Source organism: Jaculus jaculus, chromosome 10 (assembly GCF_020740685.1).
Source record: "Jaculus jaculus isolate mJacJac1 chromosome 10, mJacJac1.mat.Y.cur, whole genome shotgun sequence".
In the NCBI taxonomy this organism is placed as follows: Eukaryota; Metazoa; Chordata; class Mammalia; order Rodentia; family Dipodidae; genus Jaculus; species Jaculus jaculus.
In genome coordinates, this window is record NC_059111.1 from 24,101,087 (window position 1) to 24,127,386 (window position 26,300).

General features: G+C 40.0%; 1 protein-coding gene across 2 annotated transcripts in view; it reads left to right on the plus strand.

Annotated features, from left to right (window-relative positions):
- Scaper (S-phase cyclin A associated protein in the ER) overlaps nucleotides 1-26,300 on the plus strand; it is a 424,329-nt gene that overhangs the window by 126,331 nt on the left and 271,698 nt on the right. For both annotated transcript variants that reach the window (XM_004660424.2, XM_004660425.2), the window contains exons 16-20: nucleotides 4,094-4,249; nucleotides 17,110-17,252; nucleotides 21,228-21,309; nucleotides 22,630-22,782; nucleotides 23,497-23,604. In XM_004660424.2, coding sequence (XP_004660481.2) covers nucleotides 4,094-4,249; nucleotides 17,110-17,252; nucleotides 21,228-21,309; nucleotides 22,630-22,782; nucleotides 23,497-23,604 — 642 coding nt within the window. The remainder of the gene's footprint in view (nucleotides 1-4,093; nucleotides 4,250-17,109; nucleotides 17,253-21,227; nucleotides 21,310-22,629; nucleotides 22,783-23,496; nucleotides 23,605-26,300) is intronic.

Consider the following 26,300-nt stretch of genomic DNA (forward strand, 5'->3'; position numbering starts at 1 on the left):
TATTTTATTTATTTTTATTTGAGAGAGAGAGATAGAGGGAGAATGGGCACACCAGGGCCTAAAATTTTATTTTACAGAGAGAGAGAGAGAGAGAGAGAGAGAGAGAGAGAGAGGGAGGGAGGGAGAGAGAGAGGGAGTGCTTGCTGACATGTCAGGGTCTCAACCATTAAAGTCAAAGTGTAGCTTGTGCCACCTAGTGGGCATATGCTACTTTGCGCTTACCCCACTTTTGTGCATCTGGCTTACGTGGGATCTGGCGAGTTGAACATGGATCCTTAGGCTTCGCAGGCAAGTGTGTTAACCACTAAGCAGTCTCTCCAGCTCTCCTTTTGGGTTTTTTAAAAAATTTATTTATTTTTATTTATTTATTTATTTATTTTTGGTTTTTCGAGGTAGGGTCTCACTCTGGTCCAAGCTGACCTGGAATTAATTCTGTCATCTCAGGGTGGCCTTGAACTCATGGCAATCCTCCTACCTCTGCCTCCCGAGTGCTGGGATTAAAGGCGTGCGCCACCACGCCCGGCTTATTTTTATTTATTTTAGTTATTTGAGAGAGAGAGAGATACATAGATAGATACAGATATTGATTGAAAGAGGGATATGGTGGTTTGATTCAGGTGTCCCCCATAAACTTAGGTGTTCTGAACGCTAGGTTCCCAGCTGGTGGAAATTGGGAATTAAAGCCTCCTTGAGGCAGTGTATTGTTGGGGGTAAGCTTATGGGTGTTAAAGCCAGTTTTCCCTTGCCAGTGTTTGGCACACTGTCTGTTGCTATTGTCCACCTTATGTTGGCCAGGGGGTGATGTCCACCCTCTGCTCATACCATTGTTTCTCCCTGCCATTGTGGAGCTTCCCCTCAAGCCTATAAGCCAAAACAAACCTCTTTTTCCCACAAGCTGCTCTTGGTTGCATGATTTCTACCAGCAATGTGAACTTGACTGCAACAAGGCAGATAGAGAATGGGCACGCCAGGGCCTCCAGCCACTGCAAATGAACTCCAGGTGCATGTGCCACCTTGTGCATCTGACTTATGTGGGTTCTGGGAGAACCATACCTGGGTACTTTGGCTTTGTAGGAAAGCACCTTAACCACTAAGCAATCTTTCCAGACCCTTTTTGTTTTTTAAAAATATTTTATTTATTTATTTGATAGAGAAAGGGGTAGGGGAGAGAGAATGGGCGCACTAGGGTCTCCAGCCCCTGCAAACACATTCCAGATGCGTGTGCCCCTTGTGAATCTGGCTAACTGGGTCCTGGAGAATTGAACCTGGATCCTTTGGCTTTGCAGGCAAACGTGTTGACTAATAAGATATCCCTCCAGCCTATCCCTCCTATCCCTTTTGGGTTTTTTAACCTGTCTTTTTCATATTCTTTTACCTCTGAATTATATTTTATTTATATTTTATTTATTTTGCTTAGTGCATTAGTCTCTATTCCTTTCCCACACATAATGGTTATGTTTAACATCTGACCTTTGATACAGTATCAATAAACTTTTCTTAAATATAATTGTCCTGTTCTTTCACTAATTTGAAAGACTGTGATATGATAAGCCTATGTTTAAAAGTACTTATAAAAGTGCCCTCATGGCATGCCAATACCTCATTAAAAAAATTTGATGAGAACTATATTTATTTTTCTTTGCAATGTATAAACTATCTTGAGATTGTCTGTGTTTCTGGAGTCTTTGCTTCTTTCAAATAGAGTTAGTTCTATAGTTTCCTTACTTTCTTTGTTGTTTTGTGTGATATACCCTTCCTTTGGTTTTCACAGTTTAAATCTTACTCATTTTTTGAGGTTTATCATTAGCTGCATATTACTTTTCCTTTTCTTTTCTTTTCTTTTCTTTTCTTTTCTTTTCTTTTCTTTTCTTTTCTTTTCTTTTTTTTTTTTTTTTTGGTTTTTCAAGGTAGGGTCTCACTCTAGCCCAGGCTGACCTGGAATTCACTATGGAGTCTTAGGGTGGCCTCGAAGCATATTACTTTTAAAATCTGTGTTGTCTAAAAATCTTGGCTGTTATGAATCAATACTTCTAAAGTTTAGAATGTAGCTTACAGTACAGTACCTTATGCCTAGTTCTCACTAAAATTTATTATTAGAGAGGAATTCCGGGTAAGATGGCAAGCCAGAAGCTTCCTTCCTATGAACCAGTGAATAGTACAGTCAAAATAAGAAGAAATAGACTGAGAGAAAGAGCAGAAGAGCTTCATAAATCTACAAATAACATCAAAAGATGTTTTATCTTGTATGTCCAATCTAGATTTAAAATTATATAAATAAAAAGGTGTGTGTGCTTGTGTCTTTTTGTAGTTTATGAAATTAGAAAGGGGCTCATGAGAAGGAAGGACAGCTCCAAGGGGGAGGTGATAAACGAGCGTAACATGTCATGGCAGTCAAAGGAGGTCATAGTTGGACAAAGGAGAAAGCCAGTTAGCTTGGGACAGGGTTTACAGGGAAGGCAGTGGAGCAGGGAGACAAATTTGAACTAATAATAGTGACATGTATATATGAAAATGCCATCCTAAAATAGTAATAAAAGAAGTATCTCATTAGAAGATGAGCATACCTGAGTATGCTCAGTTTTGTATAGTTGTGAATTATCTTCATGTTAAATAAACTTTTACATGACATTTTCTGTATATTCTTAAATTCATCCTTCCTTCCTTTCCTCCCTTTCTCCCTCTCTCCCTCCCTCTCTTCTTTCTTTCTTTATTTTTTTTTTCCTTTTTGTATTTTGAGGTAGGGGTTCACTCTAGCTCAGGCTGACCTGAAATTCACTATGTAGTTTCAGGCTGGCCTTGAACTCATAGAGATGCTTCTACCTCTGCCTCCCAAATAAAGGCATGCGCCACCATGCCTGACTTAAAAATATTCTTGAAAATTATTTCTTTATTTATTTGCATGCAGTGGGGGGAGAATATGAATGAATATAGGCACACCAGGGCCTTTGGCCACTGCAGACGAACTCCAGATGCATGTGCCACTTTGTGCATCTGGTTTCACGTGGGTCCTGGGGAAGCAAACCTGTGTTGTTAGGCTTTGCAGGCAAGCGCTTTAACTGCTGAGCCATCTCTCCAGTTCTTAAAAATAATTTTTTTTAATTTTTATTAACATTTTCCATGATTATAAAATATATCCCATGGTAATTCCCTCCCTCCCCACCCCCACACTTTCCCGTTTGAAATTCCATTCTCCATCATATTACCTCCCCATTACAATCATTGTAATTACATATATACAATATCAACCTATTAAGTAGCCTCCTCCCTTCCTTTCTCCACCCTTTATGTCTCCTTTTCAACTTACTGGTCTCTGCTACTAACTATTTTCATTCTCACGCAGAAGCCCAGTCATCTGTAGCTAGGATCCACATATGAGGGAGAACATGTGGCACTTGGCTTGCTGGGCCTGGGTTACCTCACTTAGTATAATCCTTTCCAGGTCCATCCATTTTTCTGCAAATTTCATAACTTCATTTTCCTTTACCGCTGAGTAGAACTCCATTGTATAAATGTGCCACATCTTCATTATCCACTCATCTGTTGAGGGACATCTAGGCTGGTTCCATTTCCAAGCTATTATAAATTGAGCAGCAATAATTAAAAATAATTTTAATGGTGGCTTCCTACAGTAAACCTACATGTTTGTCAAATATACTGGTTTATTCATCTTGAAGTAAATATAGAAGAAAAAAAATTCAGCAGCTAATTATTTTCCGTTGCCACTGATATATATTATCAAATAGGACTGGGGAGATGACTCAGTGGATAAAATGCTGTGCAAGCTTGTGTGAGTTAAGATTCCCAAACTCAGGTAGTAATTTCAGGTCATCTGTGACAAAGAGGGAGGGGGAGAAGCTTGAGGATCAGCTAGCCTGGCTAATGAAGTTGTGACCAACTATATAGATTGTGACTTAAACAAGGTGGATGGAAAGGGCCAGAACCTGAAAGTTGTCTGCTGACCTCCACATGAGCACCGTGGCATGTGTGCACTCCCCCACACTAATATATATACTTGTGTAAAAATGGTTACATTTATTATTTTTATAAGGCATCCTAGAAACTTGATTCTGACTCTTCTTTGCTGTTATTGCAGGTAAATGAAATTGCCTTCATAAATACCCTTGAAGCCCAGAATAAGCGTCATGATGTTTTATCTAAATTGAAGGAGTATGAGCAGAGGCTCAATGAATTACAGGAAGAGCGTCAGAGACGACAAGAAGAGAAGCAAGCACGTGATGAAGCTGTGCAGGTATGTTCGTTAGCAAGCCTTTCGAGAGCCTCTCCTGGTCCAGGCTTAGAGTCACATGCTGCAGTACACCTGTTACTTTTACCTCAGGGTACATGAATTAATACAGTGCCACAGGGAAACATCAGATCTCATTGTTTACTCCTTCACAAAAGGAATTAGTGCTGTCACCGTTAGATTAAAGTTACACAAATTAATTTCTAATTGTCACCCACATGAAGGACTGAGCTACTTTGACAGATTATTATCTATTCTTTTCTAATTAGTTTTGGCAAGAATATGTTCTTCTGGTAGGAAAGCAATCCAATCTTTTTGGACCAGTATATACAGAATTGGATGGTGTTTTTGCTTATGACAAGGGGTACTTACTGTTTCTTGTGTGGTATCATCAGACATCGTAATTAACTTAAGTCTCTGCAGGATGCCTTTAATTAGCTTTTAGCTTTTGCAAGTGCCACTTTCATGGTGGGAAGAAATGTTAGGGGATAAAATGTCTCATTGCAAGCTGGGCATGGTGGCACACTTATACCAGCATTTGGGAGGCAGAAGTAGGAGGATTGAAGTGAGTTCAAGGCCAGCCTGAGACTATATAGTGAATTCCATGTCACTTGCCTGGGCTAGAGTGAGACCCTACCTGAAAAACAAAACAAAACAAAACAAAGAGTCTCATTGTAAAGAATCTAATTTGGGTCTTCCTTTATAAAATGCTTTGTCTTTAGAATCCCTTTGGACTTGAATTTTGAGTATGGAGAATAAATTTATAGTATTCCAATAAGATGCAGACTTAGTGTGCCTATCGTCACTATTTCTGGTTGCTCTTTCCTTTAGTGATCACTTTGAGTTACTACGAACATGAATTGTGCCAGGTTTGAAGTTGTCCAATGTATACATCCTTATGCTCAGGAGGAGCACATCCACACAAGCAAATCTAAATTCACTAGAACTGGTGCTTTAGTAAAGGCATTCTTAGAGCAGGAGGAAGACCTCCTCCTTGTAGTATGGAGAGGACATGAGAAACTTGGGACACATTTCCTGAAAGTGACTCTTCAGTGAAGTTTTAGAGGCAAGTACAAGTGCTGAGATGTAGTGCGTGAGATCCTTCCATGCAGAACAGAGGGTGGAGAGGACATGAGAAACCCAGGACTCCTTTCCTCGAGGAGATGATTTTTCGATGAAGGTTTACAGAGTGAGGCAGGTGTAGATGATGAGCGAGTGAGGCCCGTCTGAGCTGAAGGAGCGCCCGCGAAGGAGCCTGTGTGCAGAGATGGAGCAGGTCACGTCAGCTTTGTCGTTGTGCTGCAGATTCAGCAGTTGACTGTTTTGTTTCATGTCACTGGTCATGTCCTTAACATTACAAATTAAAATATTAACATATTTTAAGTTTACTACTTTTTCAACATTTGGGCATTAGTAAGCATTCTTATATTTATTCCTGATTTTATTGTGTTTGAGTTCAATGTCTTATTTTTAGTGGATGTCTCCTTCATGATCCCTTTATACCTTGTATATACTCTTTCACATTAAACTAATTATTTACCAGAAAGGCAAGCATTATGTCTTATGTATGATGCCTAATGGGTATTGAAGAGTATCAGTATATAAAACGGGACTATTTTTCATAAAATAATCCTATTGTAGAGAAACATACAATAATGGTGAAGAAATGAATGAAATAAGCTTAAATCTATCAATTATTCATTCATGACCATAAGTTAATAATTAACATATAGATTATACAAAAGGAAATTTTGCCACTCCTTGGTAGAAGAGGTTGACTTTAAAAAATAGTTATTTATTTGAGAGATAGATAGATAGATAGGTAGATAAAGAGGCAGAGAGAGAGAGAGAGAGAGAGAGAGAGAGAGAGAGAGAGAATGGGCATGCCAGGGCTTCCAGCCACTATAAACAAGTTCCAGATGCATGTGCCACCTCATGTATCTGGCTTACAAGGGTACTGGGGAATTGAACCTGTGTCCTTTGGCTTTGTAGGCGCGTGCCATAAGTGCTAAGTCATCCCTCAAGCGTGAGGCTGACCTTTTACTACAGACATCACACATTTTTTTTTAAATTTTTATTTATTTATTTGAGCAAGAGAGAGAGAGAGAGAAAGTGCCAGATAGAGAGAGAAATAGCATGGGTACTCCAGGGCCTCCAGCCACTGCAAACTCCAGATGCATTAGCCACCTTGTGCATCTGGCTTATGTGGGTCCTGGAAAATCGAACCTGGGTCCTTTGGCTTTGTAGACCAACATGTTAACAACTAAGCCACCTCTCCAGCCCCAAACTTTTTTTTTTTTTCAATTTTTATTAACATTTTTCATGATTATAAAATATATTCCATGGTAATTCCCTCCCTCCCCACCCCCACACTTTCCCGTTTGAAATTCCATTCTCCATCATATTACCTCCCCATTACAATCATTGTAATTACATATATACAATATCAACCTATTAAGTAGCCTCCTCCCTTCCTTTCTCCACCCTTTATGTCTCCTTTTCAACTTACTGGCCTCTGCTACTAAGTATTTTCATTCTCACGCAGAAGCCCAGTCATCTGTAGCTAGGATCCACATATGAGAGAGAACATGTGGCGCTTGGCTTTCTGGGCCTGGGTTACCTGACTTAGTATAATACTTTCCAGGTCCATCCATTTTTCTGCAAATTTCATAACTTCATTTTTCTTTACCGCTGAGTAGAACTCCATTGTATAAATGTACCATATCTTCATTATCCACTCATCTGTTGAGGGACATCTAGGCTGGTTCCATTTCCCAGCTATTATAAATTGAGCAGCAATAAACATGGTTGAGCATGTACTTCTAAGGAAATGAGATGAGTCCTTTGGATATATGCCTAGGAGCGCTATAGCTGGGTCATATGGTAAATCAATCTCTAGCTTTTAGGAACCTACACACTGTTTTCCACAATGGCTGGACCAGATTGCATTCCCACCAGCAGTGAAGAAGGGTTCCTTTTTTTCCACATCCCCGCCAACATTTATGATCATTTGTTTTCATGATGGTGGCCAATCTGACAGGAGTGAGATGGAATCTCAATGTAGTTTTAATCTGCATTTCCCTGATGACTAGTGATGTAGAACATTTTTTTAGATGCTTATATGCCATTCGTATTTCTTCCTTTGAGAACTCTCTATTTAGCTCCATAGCCCATTTTTTGATTGGCTTGTTTGATTCCTTATTATTTAACTTTTTGAGTTCTTTGTATATCCTAGATATTAATCCTCTATCAGATATATAGCTGGCGAAGATTTTTTCCCATTCTGTAGGTTGCCTCTTTGCTTTTTTCACTGTGTCCTTTGCGGTGCAAAATCTTTGTAATTTCATTAGGTCCCAGTGGTTAATCTGTGGTTTTATTGCCTGAGCAATTGGGGTTGTATTCAGAAAGTCTTTGCCAAGACCAATATGTTGAAGGGTTTCCCCTACTTTTTCCTCTAGCAGTTTCAAAGTTTCCGGTCTGATGTTAAGGTCTTTAATCCATTTGGACTTAATTCTTGTGCATGGCGAGAGAGAAGAATCTATTTTCATCCTTCTGCAGATATTTATCCAGTTTTCAAAACACCATTTGCTGAAGAGGCTGTCTCTTCTCCAATGAGTATTTTTGGCATTTTTATCGAATATCAGGTGGCTATAGCTACTTGGGCTTACATCTGGGTCCTCTATTCTGTTCCACTGATCTACATGTCTGTTTTTGTGCCAGTACCATGCTGTTTTTGTTACTATGGCTCTGTAGTATAGGTTAAAATCAGGTATGGTGATACCACCAGCCTCTTTTTTGTTGCTCAGTATTATTTTAGATATTCGAGGTTTTTTGTGATTCCAAATGAATTTTTGGATTGTTTTTTCTATTTCCATGATGAAAGCCTTTGGAATTTTGATAGGGATTGCATTAAATGTGTAGATTGCTTTAGGTAAGATTGCCATTTTCACGATATTGATTCTTCCAATCCAGGAACAAGGGATGTTTCTCCACTTTCTAGTGTCTTCTGCAATTTCTCGCTTGAGTGTTTTAAAGTTCTCATTGTATAGATTCTTTACTTCCTTGGTTAGGTTTATTCCAAGGTATTTTATTTTTTTTGATGCAATTGTGAATGGGAGTGATTCTCTGATTTCATCCTCTGTGTGTTTGTTGTTAGCATATATGAAGGCTACTGATTTCTGTGTATTTATTTTGTATCCTGCTACATTGCTGTAGGTTTTGATCAGCTCTAACAGCTTGCTAGTAGAGTCTCTAGGGTCCTTTATGTATAGAATCATGTCATCTGCAAATAATGATAACTTGATTTCTTCCTTTCCAATTTGTATCCCTTTTATGTGTGTCTCTTGCCTTATTGCTATGGCTAAGACTTCCAAAACTATATTAAATAAAAGTGGGGACAGTGGACACCCTTGTCTTATTCCTGATTTTAGTGGAAAAGCTTCCAGTTTTTCCCCATTTAGTAATATGTTGGCTGTAGGCTTGTCATAAATAGCCTTTATTATATTGAGATATGTTCCTTCTATTCCCAGTCTCTGTAGGACTTTTATCATGAAGGGATGTTGGATTTTGTCAAATGCTTTCTCTGCATCTAATGAGATGATCATGTGATTTTTGTCCTTCAACCCGTTTATGTAATGTATTACATTTATAGATTTGCGTATGTTGAACCATCCCTGCATCTCTGGGATAAAGCCTACTTGGTCAGGGTGAATGATCTTTTTGATATACTCTTGTATTCTGTTTGCCAATATTTTGTTGAGAATTTTTGCATCTATGTTCATGAGGGAGATTGGTCTGTAATTTTCTTTTTTTGTTCTATCTTTGCCTGGTTTTGATATCAGGGTGATGCTGGCCTCATAGAAGGAGTTTGGTAGAATTCCTTCTTTTTCTATTTCCTGGAAAAGCTTAAGAAGCAATGGTGTTAGCTCTTCCTTAAAAGTCTGGTAAAATTCAGCAGTGAATCCATCGGGGCCTGGGCTTTTTTTAGTTGGGAGATTATTGATAACTGTTCGGATCTCCATGTTTGTTATAGGTCTATTTAAGTGATTAATCTCATTTTGATTTAATTTAGGTAGGTCATATAGATCAAGGAAATCATCCATTTCTTTCAGATTTTCATACTTTGTGGAGTATATGCTTTTGTAGTATGTCCCTATGATTTTTTGAATTTCTCTGGAATCTGTTGTGATGTTGCCTTGTTCATCTCTGATTTTATTAATTTGTGTCTCTTCTCTCTTTCTTTTGGTCAGATTTGCTAAGGGTTTATCAATCTTGTTTATCCTTTCAAAGAACCGACTCTTTGTTTCATTAATTCTTTGGATTGTTCTTTTTGTTTCTATTTCATTAATTTCTGCCCTAATCTTTATTATTTCTTCCCATCTACTAATTTTTGGTTTGCCTTGTTCTTCTTTTTCCAAGGCTTTAAGGCGAAGCATTAGGTCGTTTACTTGCGACCTTTCTAATTTCTTAATATAGGCACTTAAGGCTATAAATTTACCTCTTAGAACTGCCTTCATTGTGTCCCAGAGATTTTGGTATGTTGTGTTCTCATTATCATTTGACTCTATAAACTTTTTGATTTCCTTTTTGATTTCTTCATTGACCCACTCATCATTTAGTAGTGTATTGTTTAGTTTCCATGATTTTGTGTATGCTCTATAGCCTTTCTTGCTACTGATTTGTAGTTTAATTCCATTGTGGTCAGATAGAATGCAAGGAATTATTTCAATTTTCCTGAATTTGTTAAGATTTGCTTTATGTCCTAACATATGGTCTATTTTAGAGAATGTTCCATGTGCTGCTGAAAAGAATGTATATTCTGCAGCCTTTGGATGAAATGTCCTGTATATATCTGTTAGGTCCATTCCTTCTATGACCTCATTTAGTCCAGATGCCTCTCTGTTTATTCTTTCCCTGGATGACCTGTCAATTGATGAGAGTGGGGTGTTAAAGTCACCCACCACCACTGTGTTTGGTGTTATCTCTGACCTTAGTTCTAATAGTGTTTGTTTGACGAATTTGGGAGCCCCCATGTTAGGTGCATATATGTTTAGGATTGTAATGTCCTCCTGTTGGAGTGTGCCCTTAATCAATATAAAGTGACCTTCCTTATCTTTCTTGACTAACGTCGGACTAAAGTCTACCCTGTCTGATATTAGGATAGCAACCCCTGCTTGTTTTCTAGGCCCATTTGCTTGAAACACCGTCTTCCAACCTTTCACCCTAAGATAATGTCTATCCTTTGTAGAAAGGTGAGTTTCTTGGAGACAACAAATTGTAGGATCCTGCTTTTTAACCCAGTCTGCAAATCTATGTCTTTTCGTTGGGGCATTGAGACCTGTTGATATTAAGAGATATTATTGAAAGGTGTGTATTTATGTTTGCCATTTTTGTGTGTGTGTGTGTGTTACTGGTTCTACCTGTGCTCTCTTCTGTTAACTGGTATTTGAGTATAGCTTGTTTTTTCTAGGTTCCTTATATGTGTGCTTTTCCTTTTGTTCAGCATGGAGGATTCTATCAAGTATTTTCTGTAGAGCTGGTTTTGTCTTCAAATACTCCTTTAACCTGCTTTTGTCATGGAATGTCTTTATTTCTCCATCTATTTGAATGGATAACTTTGCAGGATAAAGTAACCTTGGTTGACAGTTGTTATCTTTCAGAACTTGGAATATATCACTCCAAGCCCTTCTGGCTTTAAAAGTTTGTGTTGAATAATCTGCTGTAATCCTGATGGGCTTGCTTTTGTAGGTAACTTGATTTTTCTCTCTAACTGCTTTCAATAATTTTTCTTTGGTTTGTGTGTTTGGAAGTTTGATTATAATATGGCGAGGGGAGGTTCTTTCTGGGTTTTGTCTGGCTGGGGTTCTAAAGGCTTCCTGTATCTGTATTGGCACCTCTTTCCCAATTTGGGGGAAATTTTCCTCTATGATTTTGTTGAAGATGCCTACTATGCCTCTGGAGTGGAGTTCTTCTCCTTCTACTATGCCCTGAATTCTTATATTGGATCTTTTCATAGTGTCCCGAATATCTTGAAATTCCCACTCATACTTTTCTATAAGTTTGTCTTTCTCTTTGTTGGACTGCATTAGGTCTGCCACCTGGTCTTGTAGCTTAGATATTCTGTCCTCTCCCTCATCCATCCTACTGGTGAGATTTTCTACAGAGTTTTTTATTTCATTAACTGTGTTCTTCATTGCTAGTAATTCTGACTGGTTTTTCTTTATTATTTCTATTTCCCTATTTATGTCTTGTATTGCCTTCTTTATTTCATTAAATTGGTGTCCTGCCTCTTCTTTGATTCCTTTGATTTCCTCTTTGATTTCTTCCTTGATTGTTTTCATGTGTTCTTTGACCTCTTTGAACATATTTATAATTATTCTTTTGAACTCTTTCTCAGGCATTTCCTCTAACTCTTTCTCTCTGGAGGACATTTCTGATGCATTAATGCTTTTAGGTGGATTTATATCATCTTGCTTTTTAGTGTTTCTTGTGTTATAATGTATATATTTTTGCATCTTGGATTAAGTTAATGCTTGGATTTTCTAGCTAGCTGTGTATTCTTAGCTGTATCAATTGATTTGATGTAATATATTTTCAGGGTAGGACCTTAAGGTATTAGGTGTGGCTCTTAAGACTCTCAGAGTATCTACAAAGATGTTCTTAGGGGTTGAGATTCCCTGCTATAGGAGTATTCAAGCAGGCTGAGTGGAATAAAATACAGGTAGATTCTAAAATTTAACTAAACACTGTACACATTCAATCAAAAACAGCCCCGAGTATGTATGCAAGAGTAATTATTATAATGACCAGATCTTCTATCAACAAAGAGGTTTAGATTTCTGGTCTGTTGAGGGATCCAAGTCAGCTTGTGACCAAGTGAGACCCTTCCCTGGTGCAATCCCAGTTACCTTGGGTGATTGTGGTCTCAGTCAAGTTGCTGCCTGGGTCGTCGGGCTGCTGTTCTGATTTCTGGAGCTGGGCACTTGCTTTTCCTACGGGGCAAACCGAGCCGCTGCTGCTGCCTCTGCTGCTCCCATAGCTGCCACCACCGTAGCCACCACCGCTGCTGAAGCTGCCGCTGCCGTGACCACCGCCGCTGCTCCCCCCGAAGCCACTGCTGCGGGATCTGCCGCCGCTGCCGCTCCTGGGTCCGCTGCTGCTGGGGCCTCTGGTACCAGTGCTGGAGCCGCTGAAGTTGCTGCCGAACTCTGCTCCTGCTTGGGTCCCGCTGTCAGCCCAAGTTGGCGTGGCCAGGTCCCAGGCCGCTGCTGTGTTCGCTGGAGCTGGGCTCAGGCGGTGGGGGAGGGGAGGGAGCCGCGGCTGCTCTGCTTGTCTCGCTGCTCCACGTGTTCTAACTCGTGGTCTTCTCCTCCACTGCCCGCTGCCACTCTCCCCTCACGTTTCAAGTTGCGGAGAGCGCAGTGTGAGGGGAAAATCCCGCACCTGGCTTTTCCTGCAGCTCGAGCTGGTCTGGCGGTTTTCTGCTGCGCCGCAGCGTTTGGCCGAGCTGCCTGAGCCGCTGGAGCCGCTTTTCCCGCCTGTGCGGGCTCTGGATGCTCTATAACTCTTCTACTTCTCCGCTGCCGCCTCAATTTCCTATACACCTCACTTTTTAGTAAAAGCGTGTATTTTGCTGAGTTTTTTTGGTCTTTTTCCCCCCTAGGCTGCTTTGGCGTGGTACCTACGCCGCCATCTTAACCGGAAGACCATCATACATTTTTATACATAAGTCAAAGTAGCATATTGTCCCATGCTACATGTGCCGAGATTATTGGATTGTCCCCCAGGTGCATCTCCCTCACACAGATCAGACTCAGCCACATGTCTTGTCACCTCTCTTTCCCAAACCATTTTGCCATGGGTGGTGTTTGATTTTTCATGGGGAGACGTGAACAGCCATATCTTCTTCACTCAGAAAGGGCACCAATGGAAGACCAAAGGAACAGTTCTCCCCAAGCTTAGCTTAGTGAACCAGTGAGTTGATGGGGGTTCTTTTCCGAAGCTTGGATGACCTAGAGCTTTTGCATCATCTGAAAGCCTGCTTCAGCTTGGGCACAACTTGTAGTCAACTCTGCTTGCACGGACAGTCTGATCAGTAATTGTTAACTGCTGTTAAGAGCGTGACTAGGAGCCTTGGCTTATTGCAACTTTGAGGTGCTTCCAGAGTCTATTAAGTTGGTTTTCTTTCTGTGTATTCCCCTTCCCCCTCCCTGTGTGTATGGAGGAGTGGGGGGGGGGGTGTAATGTGGCATATGCATGTCCCATACACTGGGTGAACTGCTCCACCTTTTGCCTGGTCTTATTTCAAGCTGGGGTCACTTTTTTTAAAAAAATTTAATTAATTCTAGAGCTTGCTAAGGCTCTAGAATTCTCAGGTCTCTGCTCCCCTGCATCAACTGGGGTTTCAGGCACATAAGGTCACGTCCAGCTGTTTCATATGGGATCTGGAGATTTGAACTTGGACAGTCTCAGAAACCCTATTAGGACCTCCTGCTTGTGCAGGAAGCACACTTGACCGCTGGGTCCTCTCTCCAGCCAGGTTTATTCTGGAGTCTTAAGAGCTTAGCCTCCTTTCTCCAAGAGAGAATGTGGCCATCCAGAGGGAATAGCTGGTGCACATTCCTAGCTTTGGTTAATTTTTGAAGACCGTTTAACTTATTAGTACAATGTTATCTCCATGAAAACAATCAGAATGCTGGCATGTTTATAAGTCAACAATTTGGCTACCTTGTTTATGTATAATTTTATTAAAATAACATTAATATGCCATTTTAAAGTTAATTTGTAATTTTTAGAATTGTGTCTCTTGAACTTTTGGCTTTGTAAAATGTTAAGAAAAGTTTACGTTATTATTATTATTTTTTGTACTTAGTGCCTCAGTCTATGAATTTCATAGTGAAACATATTTTCAAAAATAGTACTATTTTCAGCCAGGCATGATGGTGCACACCTTTAATCCCATCACCCGGGAGGCAGAAGTAAGAGGACCGCCATGAGTTAAAGGCCACCCTGAGACTACATAGTGAATCCAGGTCAGCCTGGACTAGAGTGAAACCCTACCTTGTAAAACCAAAACCAAAACAAAACAAAAGTACTATTTTAAATTTTAAGCAAATTTGCATATAGAAGAATTTTTTTGTATGTTTTTAACGTTTTCTATATTAGATTTGATTGTTTTTGGTTTTATGAATTGAGATCTTGTATAGTTCATCAGGTTTCCACATACTCTTTTTTTTTTTTTTTTTTTCCTTGAGGTAGGGGCTCACTATACAGCTCAGGCTGACCTGGAATTCACTCCGTAGTCTCAGGGTAGCCTAGAACTCATGGCGATCCTCCTACCTCTGCCTCCCAAGTGCTGGGATTAAAGGTGTGCGCCACCATGCCGGGCCTTCTACATACTCTTTACTGTTAGAGGCCTTTCAACCTGAGCCAAGACAGCCATGAATTAGAACTCTCTTATGTAGTGCCTTCTTGTTCAGGGCAGCAGTGCAGAAAAGCCCCTTCTCCCCGTTAGAGACCTTGGACCTCGGACCTCGTTTGCCTCTGTCACTTCTCTCATGTCGTCTGTGTCCAGATAGTCCTCTTTTCCCCAGAAATTCACAAAAAGGACACCTCACTTTCTACCTTGGATTTCTGGGGATCCTTTCCCTCACTGTGGCATGGTTCTACGACCTTCCTTATACAGCTCCAATTCCAAAAGGGCATTGCATCTTAATTACCTCTCATTGAACCAACCTGCTGTATTTTATTATCTATCAACCAGTTATTGGAGTTACTTAAGAGTTCATGAATAGTATACCAGACCTTAAAATATATATTTAAAGTCTAGTTGTATGTTTCTAACAGTTTGAAATCCACCCAGTATTTCCTCCTAAAATCAGTGTGTTCCTTTTAATTCTCATTATCTGAGAGATCAGGAGGGAAAGATGGCATTGTTAGTGATGGGTGGGGAGAAGTGCATAGAAACAAGTGAGTGTTAAGCAAATGAATTCAGCCTTTGGGTTTGTTTTAGAGGAAAACGTCCCTATCCATTTTATCCTTCACTGAGTCCTTTCCTTACTATGGTAAAATACTATGCAGAGTACTTAATCATAGTTAATAATTTATGATTTTAGGGCTGGAGGGATGGCTTAGCAGTTAAGACGTTTGCCTGCAAAGCCAAAGGACCCGGGTTTGCTTCCCCAGGACCCACGTAAGCCAGGTGCACAAGGTGGCACATATGTCTGGAGTTCGTTTGTAGTGGCTGGAGGCCCTGGCATGCCCAGTTTCTCTCTTTCTCCCTCCCTCTTTCTCTGTCAAATAAAATTATTTTTAAAAATTATGATTTGACAATAAACTGAGGCTCTGTAAGCCTAAGTAGGAGGTGCTAGAGTGTGCAGCATCTGCTCCACGAATCATACGGGGGCGTAGAGAGAGTGAACGAGGCAGTTAGGCAATGGGGATGGACTGAAAGAACTGTTCTCGTTCCACTGATAACATGGGAACATTAGCAAAGTACTGCTACTAGGCAGACACGGACACAAGGCACAGTATTTCTTCTTGACACTTAACTCTAGTTTTTCTGTTGTAAAATTTTAATATATGAATATACTGTCATTTGATCATAATCATCTCCCATTGCCTTCTTTTGTCCTCCCTCTCCCATCCTCATTTTACTGACCCCCTCCTCTTTCCAACTAGTCCTTCTATTTTGATGTCTCTTCCTTTTGGCCCTTCTCCCTCATCAAAATGTTGATGCCTCAATGATATGCAGGTCTTGTGGAGATAATAGCCTGCAGCTATGAGGTCATGAATGCACGCCATGTCTTGTCTGGTAGATAGAAACCCAAAGTACTCCTCCCACCCTCTGGCTTTTATGCAGTCTGCTGCCTGTTCTGTGGTGTTCCCTGAGCCTTGTAGGGCATGATGAAGATATCTAGTTAGTGCTGAGTTCCCAACAGCCTCTTCTCTCATCACTTTGATGAGTTTTGAGTCTACCCACTATCCACAGCCATCTGCAAAAAGAAGCTCCTCTGGGCAGTGGTGAGAGCAACACTAATATTCTTTCTGCCACCTCCTCTACAATTTAACCCTGTCTTTATCAGTTAACTTCTGCCTTGACCATAATGGTAATAATTGAGAATTCACTGTATGCTAGACACAGTGATTCATGCTTTCCATTTATTATCCAGCATATTATTAACTAAAGATCCTAAGAAATACTTAGTTATTTATCTTACAAAAGTAAAATACAGAGAATCTAAGTAGAGTAGTCACTCCACTACTGAATTACGGGGTCAGGGAACAAAACCAGGGAATCTGATCCAGTGCTCAGTAATATACTCACTATATGCTGGAGTATCTTGTCTTTGTCCTTCCCACAAGCTTCCTTTACTTGATTTATTATTAAAACTTAGGGATAAAATCTCTTAACTGTGACTTTTTTTTTATTGTTTAGGCATTCATATAGTGGTGTATTAAAATACAGTATTAGAAGTGATTAATCAAAACATCAAAGCATGAGTTTTCCACAGAACATATGAAAATATAATATAAATATATATACATATATCTATAATAGTGCTATTTTATTTTCATTTAAATTCTTTTTTCTTTTTTTTTTTTTTTTTTGAGGTAGAGTCTTACTGTAGTCCAGGCTGACCTGGAATTCACTATGTAATCTCAGGGTGGCCTTGAACTCATGGTGATCCTCCTACCTCTGCCTCCAAGTGCTGGGATTAAAGGCATGTGCCACCACGCCCAGCTCATTTAAATTCTTACAGTGTACCTAGTGGCTATCCAGGAATATAATAGGTTAGAATATATAAATTATTATAAATTGTTTCAACAAATGTCATCTTTTAATTATTTTCATTTTACAATGTTAGGAACGCAAAAGAGCCCTTGAGGCAGAACGGCAGGCCCGTGTGGAAGAATTGCTGATGAAGAGGAAGGAGCAAGAAGCCCGAATTGAACAACAGAGGCAGGAGAAGGAAAAAGCCCGGGAGGATGCCGCCCGGGAAAGAGCTAGGTAACTCATTTGCTAATCTTGAATGTATTCGTCATGGTTCTCTAGAGGAATAGAACTGCTAGAGCTCGTGGATTTCCTTTCGTATTTCTTGTAGGGGAATTTTATTTTAAATAAACTACCTAGATGTTTACTCATCTAGGAATATTTTAATTTTGCCTTTATTTTAAATGGTGGTTTTGTTGGATTTAGTTTATGGTTTTTCCTTCAGTATTTTGAATCTTTGGAGTTTGTTTTTCTACTGAAAATATTCTCCCTTTAATCTTACTGGTTTTTTCCCCAAAATATGATGAACTAGTTTTTCTCCTTGCTTTGAAGATACTTATATTCTCTTTCTATTATTATCATTATCATTATCATTATCATTATTATTATTATTATGATGATGATGATGATGATGATGATGTGTCCATGTGGTGCCCAAGTGCTCCCCTGTGGTGGCGGGAACAGAACAGGACTCTTGCTCTCTTAGTCTCCTGCCCATTCTTATTTTAGCCAGAGTCTCTGATTCCAGAGCTTGTTGTTTTCTCTAGGGATTCTCTGCTCCCCTGTGGGGATTATAGACACATGGGGCCACTCCCAGCTGTTTATATGGATCCTGTGGGTTGAACTCAAGAAGTTTCTGTCCTCCTCAGGCCCTCATGATTGAGAGGGAGAGCTCTTAACCATTGAGCCATCTCTCTAGTCTTCATTCTCTTTTTCTTTTACCAGTTTGAATATAATTTGTTTAGACCTCCTTTTGTGTTTATCTGTTCATGTTTCTTCTTCTTCTTCTTCTTTTTTTTTTTTTTAATGAGAGAGAGAATATGAGAATTGGCATGCAGGATCTCCAGCCACTGCATTGGACTCCAGACATTTGTGTCATCTTGTGCACACGTGCAACCTTGTGCGTACGTCACCTTGTGTCTCTGGCTTATGTGGGATCTGGGGAGTCAAACATGGGTCCTTAGACTTTGCAGGCAAGCACCATAACTACTGAGCAATCTCTCCAGCCCCAATGTGCTTTTTAATTTAAATTAGAGAAATGTTACTTGGGTAATCTGTGGAGAACTAGACATTGTTTAGAGGATTCCCAAATCTTTTTTTTAAATTCATTTTGTTAATTAGAAACTTTGTTGTATGGAAAAATCACATGTTACTCCTATTCCTTGCCTTCTCACCCCTATTCCACTGAGGGCCCTCCTCAGTCGGGTTTCTGGTATTGACTATGGGCTTATGAGTTATGAATGCAGCCGTCAATCACCGTGGGGAGACAATGCTGCTGGAGGCTCCTTCACACCCTGTGGCTCTTACAGTCTTTGCTCTTCTGCAATGTTCCTTGAGCTTTGGTGGGTATGTTATAAGTCTGCCTTAGTGTTAAGCACTCAACAGCTTCTGGATTCCTGCTTTGGTATGTCTTGATATGTCTTCAGTGTATTGCCATCTCCCTAGCGCAGGTCCCCAGGCTCCCAGTGAGAGCAGCACTCACGCTGAACTTGCCAGTTCCCCTGTGGTGTCCCTGGACCCTGACTGATGTGCAAGAGGGGGCTCATCTCATGATGGGGAGCCAGCCATCTCTTCCTGTCATGTTGGTGGATTTTGGTTCTCCCTGGTTTTCTCTATCTTCTGTAAAAGAGAAAACAGATTCTCTAGTGGAGAGTGAGAGGAGCATGGGTTTAAAGGGGAATAAGCATAGTTAGGTAAGGGATATTTTGACCAATTTTGTCCAAAGACTAGGGAGATCATCTCTCTGGAGACCATGATCCTCATCTCCATATGACTCTGACTTGATTCCCAGTAGCAGTTACAGGTTCCTTCCCATTGGGTGGATCTCTTATCCAATCAGAGAGCCATTGGTTACCTGCATCGGCTGAGGCCGCTGTTGCACACAAGTGTACATCTTGTCCTGTTGGCTGATTTCATATGTAGCAAGATCTTCTGCTTGTTCACAATGTTACTCCTAAATAACTTTTAGTTGACCTTTTTCCTTAGGCTACCCTAAAATATAGTTCTTCACAGTAGTCTTAGTTTAGTGATATGTAAATCTGGATGTGAGTGCTGTGTGAATTGGAGAGGGGAAGAATACTACTTGTCTCACCATTTCAGCATGTAGAGTGTTATCCAACCTTTCTTTGTTCAACATACTGCCCTGACCGCTGTCCTGATTGCTGGGCATAGATCGTCTCCTTTGGGAGACACTTCACAGCCTTTTACAAGAGTGGGGAGGTAGGGAGGAAAGGTGTTCTCCCCTCCCCTCCCCTCCCCTCTTCTTTTCTTTTTTTCCAAGGTAGGGTCTTGCTGTAGCCCATGTTGACCTGAAATTCACTATGTAGTCTAAGGCTGGCCTTGTACTCAGAGCGATTCTCTCTCCTTGGCCTCCCAAGTGCTAGGATTAAAGGCATGCACCACCATACCTGGCAGCTATTTTACTTAATATTTTACCAATCTACTTTTCTAGCCTTTAACTTCTTCCCTCATAAGTGGTTTCTTTAGCATGTGAGCTTTTATGTAATTCTGTTGATAGAATTAACCTTCCTCACTATGAAAGCTTAGATTTAGGCATTCTCAGATTTACTTTTCAATTTGGAGATCCATAGTTCATGATCATTTCCTCTCCTATTCCTTTTTATTGTGAGTTTATGCTTCTTATATTAGTTTCATGTGGTTTTAACTTATTTTTTAAAATACTTTATGTATTTGAGAGGGGGGGGCAGATAGAGAATTTGTGGGCCAGGACCTCTAGCCGCGTCAAATAACTCCAGATGCATGCACCACATTGTGCATCTGCTTTCATGTGGTAATTTGGGAATCAAATCTGGGTCCTTTGGCTTTGCAGGCAAACACCTTAACTGCTAAGCCGTCTCTAGCCTTTAAAGGGATCTTACAAGAGAACAAAGAAAAATGTATGTTTTTCATGTTGCTGTATATTTTTTGAAAAAAATTTATTTGAGAGAGAGAGAGAGAGAGAAAGAAAGAGTGAGAATGAGAGAAGTAATGCGCAATGGCCTCCTGCCACTGCAAACAAACTCCAGATGCATGTACCACTTTGTGCATCTGGCTTTATGTGTGTCCTGGGGAATCAAACCCATGTTGTCAGGCTTTGCAAGCAGGTGTCTTTAACCACAGAGCCATCTCTCTAGCCCAAGTTGTAGCTAATTAAATGACAATTCTAGAGATAATATTTAAATTCATGTTTGGTTTCAGAACCTCATTTTCTTATCTGTTATTATGTTGTTGTTGACCCAGCACCCAAAAAGAAACAAGCATAAAATAAAATCAAACCAAACCAAACAATCTTCTTTTGCTTCCCAAATACTTATTGAGCTGTATACCTGAGGTATATTAGGCATTCAGAAACAAATTAAAAAATAATATCCATTAGAATATATAAGCCTTTGGGGTCAGGATATGGCTTAGTTGGTAATGGGCTTGACATTACAAGCATGATGTCCTGAGTTTGGATGTTAGGAACACACCTAAGTCAAGTGTGGCTCCTTGTGCTGGATGGATTCCTCGGCCTTGATGACCAGCTACTCTGGCAGAATCAGGGAGCTCCATGTTCAGTGAGAGACTGTCTCAGAAAATAAAGTGGAGAGCTGGAGAGATTGCTTAGTGGTTATGGTGCTTTCCTGTGTAGCTAAGGACCCAAGTCCCATTCTCCAGAACCCATGTAAGCCCGATGCACAAGGTGGCACATGTGTCTGGAGTTCGTTGGCAGTGAATAGAGGCCCTGACGTGCACATTCTCTCACACACATAAATAAATAATGCTAAAAAAAGTCTTTGAAAAAATAAGGAGAATAATTGAGGAAGACACCCAATTTTGACTTCTGGCTCCCACACATGAATTCACAGTACACATACTCTCCACACATACCACACAGAACACCAAAAAAGAATGTGTAGACCCTTGTATCCTAATTGTACTTTCTTGAGCTTCATGCACTTGTAATCTGTTACTCCAAATAATTGAATTTACAGCTCGACTCTCTTCTTACAGAGACAGGGAAGAACGGTTAGCAGCACTCACCGCAGCTCAGCAAGAAGCTATGGAAGAGTTACAGAAAAAAATTCAGCTCAAGGTAAGCACATCATACAGGTTTAATTTGAAAGGTTAGGGCTTACAGTTGAGCATCATATTAACATTTTGTGGCATAAAATAGCATTTAATTATATTCTTAATCATCAGGCAACAAACTTTACATGATTTGATTATGACTGTTTCAAAATCAGTTGTCTAGAAACTAAATTTATTTTGGGACAGTAGAAAAAAACCATTCTGGGGAAAAAAGTAAAGAAGCTTAACATTTCCTGTTTTTACTAAGCAGCCAGTGAATGTCTTAAAGGTATTACTACTGGGCTTCTTTTATTATTTTAATTCTTTTATGTTTCAATAATTTAGAAATAAACTAAACTAACTCCCTCTCTCTCTCTCTCTCTCTCTCTCTCTCTCTCTCTCTATATATATATATATATATATATATATACACACACACATACATATGTGTGTGTGTGTGTGTGTGTGTGTGTGTGTGTGTATAATTTTTTTTTTTTTTTTTTTGGTTTTTCGAGGCAGGGTTTTACTCTAGCTCAAGCTGACCTAGAATTTACTATGTAATCTCAGGGTGGCCTTGAACTCACGGTGATCTCCTACCTCTGCTTCCCGAGTACTGGGATTAAAGGCGTGCACCACCACACCCAGTTTCAATATATTTTTTTAAAGTTTTTTTGAGGTAGGGTCTCACTCTGGCCCAGGCTGACTGGAATGTCCTGTGTTGTCTCAGGGTGGCCTCGAACTCATGGTAATCCTCCTGCCTTTGCCTCCCGAGTGCTAGGATTAAAGGTGTGTGCCACCATGCCTAGTTCTAAAGTGCATTTCTTTTTTATGTTTATAATTTATTTATTTAATTTTCTGATAGAAAGAGGCAGAGAGGTAGAGAGAGAGATTATGGGGCTCCAGGGCCTCCAGATGCTGCAAATGAACTCCAGACGCATGCACCACCTTGTGCATCTGGCTTATGAGGGTCCTGGGGAATTGAACCTGCGGTCCTTAGGCTTTGCAGGCAAATGCCTTACCTGCTAAGCCATTTCCCCAGCCCTAAAGCGCATTTCTTAAAGACAAAATATAAGCAAAAAATACTAACCTGCTGAGCTTTAATTTATTGTTTTTAAAATTTATTTGATTATGAAACCATTCTTACAAAACCTGTATCAACATCCTATGGGACACACTTTAGGAAATGTTAAATATGTTGTCTTCTGTGTGCAAGTTAATGTTAAAATAAGATACTCTAGCCTCCTATTATTTTAGAAGCTTTAATGGAAACACTGTTGTACTAAGTTCTTATTGAAGTATAAATTGACTGCTTCTAGAGTTTCTCACACTTTGACCTCATCTACAGCACGATGAAAGTATTCGAAGGCACATGGAACAGATTGAACAAAGGAAAGAAAAAGCTGCTGAGTTAAGCAGTGGGCGACATGCAAATACTGATTATGCCCCCAAACTGACCCCTTACGAGAGGAAGAAGCAATGTTCTCTCTGCAATGTCCTGGTATGTCATCATCAGTAAACTTAAGTGATAATATAACATATTGTTAAAATATGTGAAGCAATGGAAATATCTTAGTCCAATCTTGTAAATCTTATGCTGAGGCCTCTGCTGAGTGCTATTGAGTTCTTTCAAGACTGTGACTAAGAAGTATGTAGTCAAAATGATAGAGTCTGGTCTCACTCTAGTTTTTGTGTGTTATGCTCACTCCTGATTAGACTTGCCTCCCCCAGAGATTGACTGGGGCCTTAATTCCAAACCACCCCACTGTGGAGAACCCTCAGGGAAAGTGGGTCTGGGAGCAAGGAGATATAAAACCATAACCTTGATAAAAAAAAAAAAATAGCCTTTCAGAGTAGCAATATAGAGTGCCTAAGTATACACTCATTATTATAAAGAGTGTTTACCTGCTTAATGGTGGCCCAAGTTGTTACTTTTATTGAGTTAAAAGCAAAAAGTCAGGTTTTTAGTGCTGATACTTGAATCTTCAAACTTAGAGGAAATAACTTCCTTTGATGTTGGCCATGATACATGGCATAATGTTTTTTGTTCATGTGACTTCTAGAGGATTTTTAGAGTTGCATTCTAAATTATTTTAAACCTACTATGTAAATTCTAGAGTGATCTTAGCTTGTGTAATGTGTAGGATTGAATGCTTAATATTAAAAATTGGATGAATGCTAAATTGATGTTCTTGCTTTGCTTTTGTGCTTTTAGATCTCTTCGGAGGTGTATCTCTTTAGCCACATTAAAGGGAAACGGCATCAGCAAGCTGTGAGGGAGAACAGCAGCATCCAGGGCCGGGAGCTTTCAGATGAAGAAGTGGTAAGCTTACTTTTGTTCATTTACAGTTATTGACTACACAGGATGGGCTGTTCTATTACAAAGAATTTCTTGTTTGTATTCATCTTTTCTTTCTTAAAATTATTTTTTATTGGCAACTTCTGTACCTACAGATAATAAACCATGATAGTTCCCTCCCCTCCCCCACTTTCCTCTTCACAACTCCGCTCTCCATCATGTCCCCTCCCTCTCTCTATTAGTCTCTCTTATTTTGATGTCATCATTTTTTTTTCTCCTATTATGAGGGTCTCATGAAGGTACTGCTAGTCACTGCAAGGTCATGGATATCGAGGCCAATTTCTGTCTGGACAGTTGAATTGTAAGGAGCGGTACCCATCTGTTGCAGTCCGGTTTGCATTGCTGGTAGAAATCACCCAACCAAGAGCAGCTTCTGGGAAAAAGAGGTTTATTTGGCTTACAGGCTCGAGGGGAAGCTCCACGATGGCAGGGGAAAACGATGGCATGAGCAGAGGGTGGACATCACCCCCTGGCCAACATAAGATGGACCACAGCAACAGGAAGGTGTGCCAAACACTGGCATGGGGAAATTAGCTATAAAGACCATAAGCCCGCCCCCAACAATACACTCCCTCCAGGAGGCATTAATTCCCAAATATACATCAGCTGGGAACCTAGCATTCAGAACACCTAAGTTTATGGGGGACACCTGAATCAAACCACCACACCATCCTTTGGCTCTTACATTCTTTCTGTTACCTCTTCCACAATGGACCCTGAGCCTTGGAGGGTGTGATAGAGATGTTTCAGTGCTGGACTCTCCTCTGTCACTTCTTCTCAGCATTATGTTGCCTTTTGGGTCATCCCAGTGGTCACTGCCATCTGAAAAGAGAAGCTTCTCTAACCAACAGTGAAAGTGGCACTAGTATATGAACATGAGCATTAAGTGTAGTATTTACAGGAAAGTTTTGTGGACATACTATATGTATTTAGCTAGACAAGAGCAGACTTTATACCCCTAAGGCTCATGACCTCCCCTGCCATAGGCTTTTGATCAGGTTTTCAGTACCAGATATGTATTCCCTCCCACAGAGTGGGCCTTCAGTTCAGTTAGAGAGCAGTTGATTTCCTCCAGAGCAGACATGCCACTATTGCACCCGTTTGGTCATTTGGCTTGTCTGGCCAAGCTTGAGGCTTCCAGTGTCCACTGTTTTCACTACTGATGATGTTCTGTCTCCCATGCTGCATGCAGTACAGCTTTTTCCAGCTTTCATTTGGCTGGTCTACAGGGAGAAGGTTTTCAGCTCAGCACCAGTTTGATTTCTCAGTGACTTTGCCACCCCAGGCATGTGAAGTCTTCAGCAATAGGGTCTTACCATCTGTGACTTGTGGGAAACCAAGGGCCTTGGCAATAGCCTGTAATGTTTTGGAGACAACAGCTCCCTGGAAGGTTTCCCATCCCTGGCACTGAATGAATTAATCTTTTCTATAATTATTTACAATTATTTTTAGCACTTAATAGCTATGATATTACATATTATTTTAGTGTGCATAGTAATAACAAAATAAAAATTTAATGCTATCATTTATATAATTTTTTGCAAGAAAAAGTTGGAGTATTTCAATATATTATTTGTATATGATAAGAAAATCAGCCATGTATCATATTTCTTAGAAAATCAAAGTGAACATTTTTTTATATAAACAGATAATTTTCTATGGCTGTACAGTGTACACATTTTTTTGGAAATTCAGTATTCGTTCGTTCACCTGTAATTATTTAATAAAGTTACATTTTATATATTTATGTATTTGCCATGCATCTTACTGATAACTGGATATCATCTATGAATGTGTGTGTTCTAGTATACAAAATTTCTAAAGCTCCTGAGGAATAAAGTTCATGTGTGTTAAGCATCTTTTAAAAATGTATGTATATGTGGGGGTGTCTGTGCACATGTGTGTGTATGTGTGTGCAGGCCAGAGGACAGTCTCAGGTGTTCCTCTTAGGTGCCGTGTGCTTTTTTCCAGATAGGATCTCACACTGGCTGGGAACTCACCAAGTTGGCTAGACTGACGACAGACAAGTCCCAGGGTCTTAAGCCACCTATCTTAAACTTCCCAATTCTGGAATTACTTTCACATGCCACCATGCCCAGAGAGTTTCATGTGGGTTTTGGTGATAAAGCTTACGTCTTCATGCTGTTAAGGCAAGCACTTTACAGACTAAGCTGTCTCCCCAGTCCTGTCAAGCAACTTAAAATGCCTAGGAAATAATATTTTGAGCTGCTTTAAGGAAATAACTGTGTACAGATGAAAACTTTAAAAAAAATTTTCCTACTTAAACTTTTTTTGTTTTTTTAAAACTATTTTTTCTTTTCTTTTTATAAAATTTAATTTATTTATTTGCAGGCAGGGGGGTGTGGATAAAGAGAAAATGGGGCACACCAGGGTCTCTAGCCACTGCAAACAAACTCTAGATGCATGCACCATCTTGTGCCTCTGGGTTATGTGGGTCCTGGGGAATTGAACCTAGGCTCTTTGGCTTTGCAGGCAAATGCCTTAACCAATAAGCCATCTCTCCAGCCCTTACTCAAACTTTTTAAAAAAGTATGTTATACTTTAGTAAAATGCACGAATCTCAAGCATAGGTGCTGTTTTACACATATAGACACTGCTGTAACACCTAAGACAAGATGCAATATCTTGCATCACAGAAG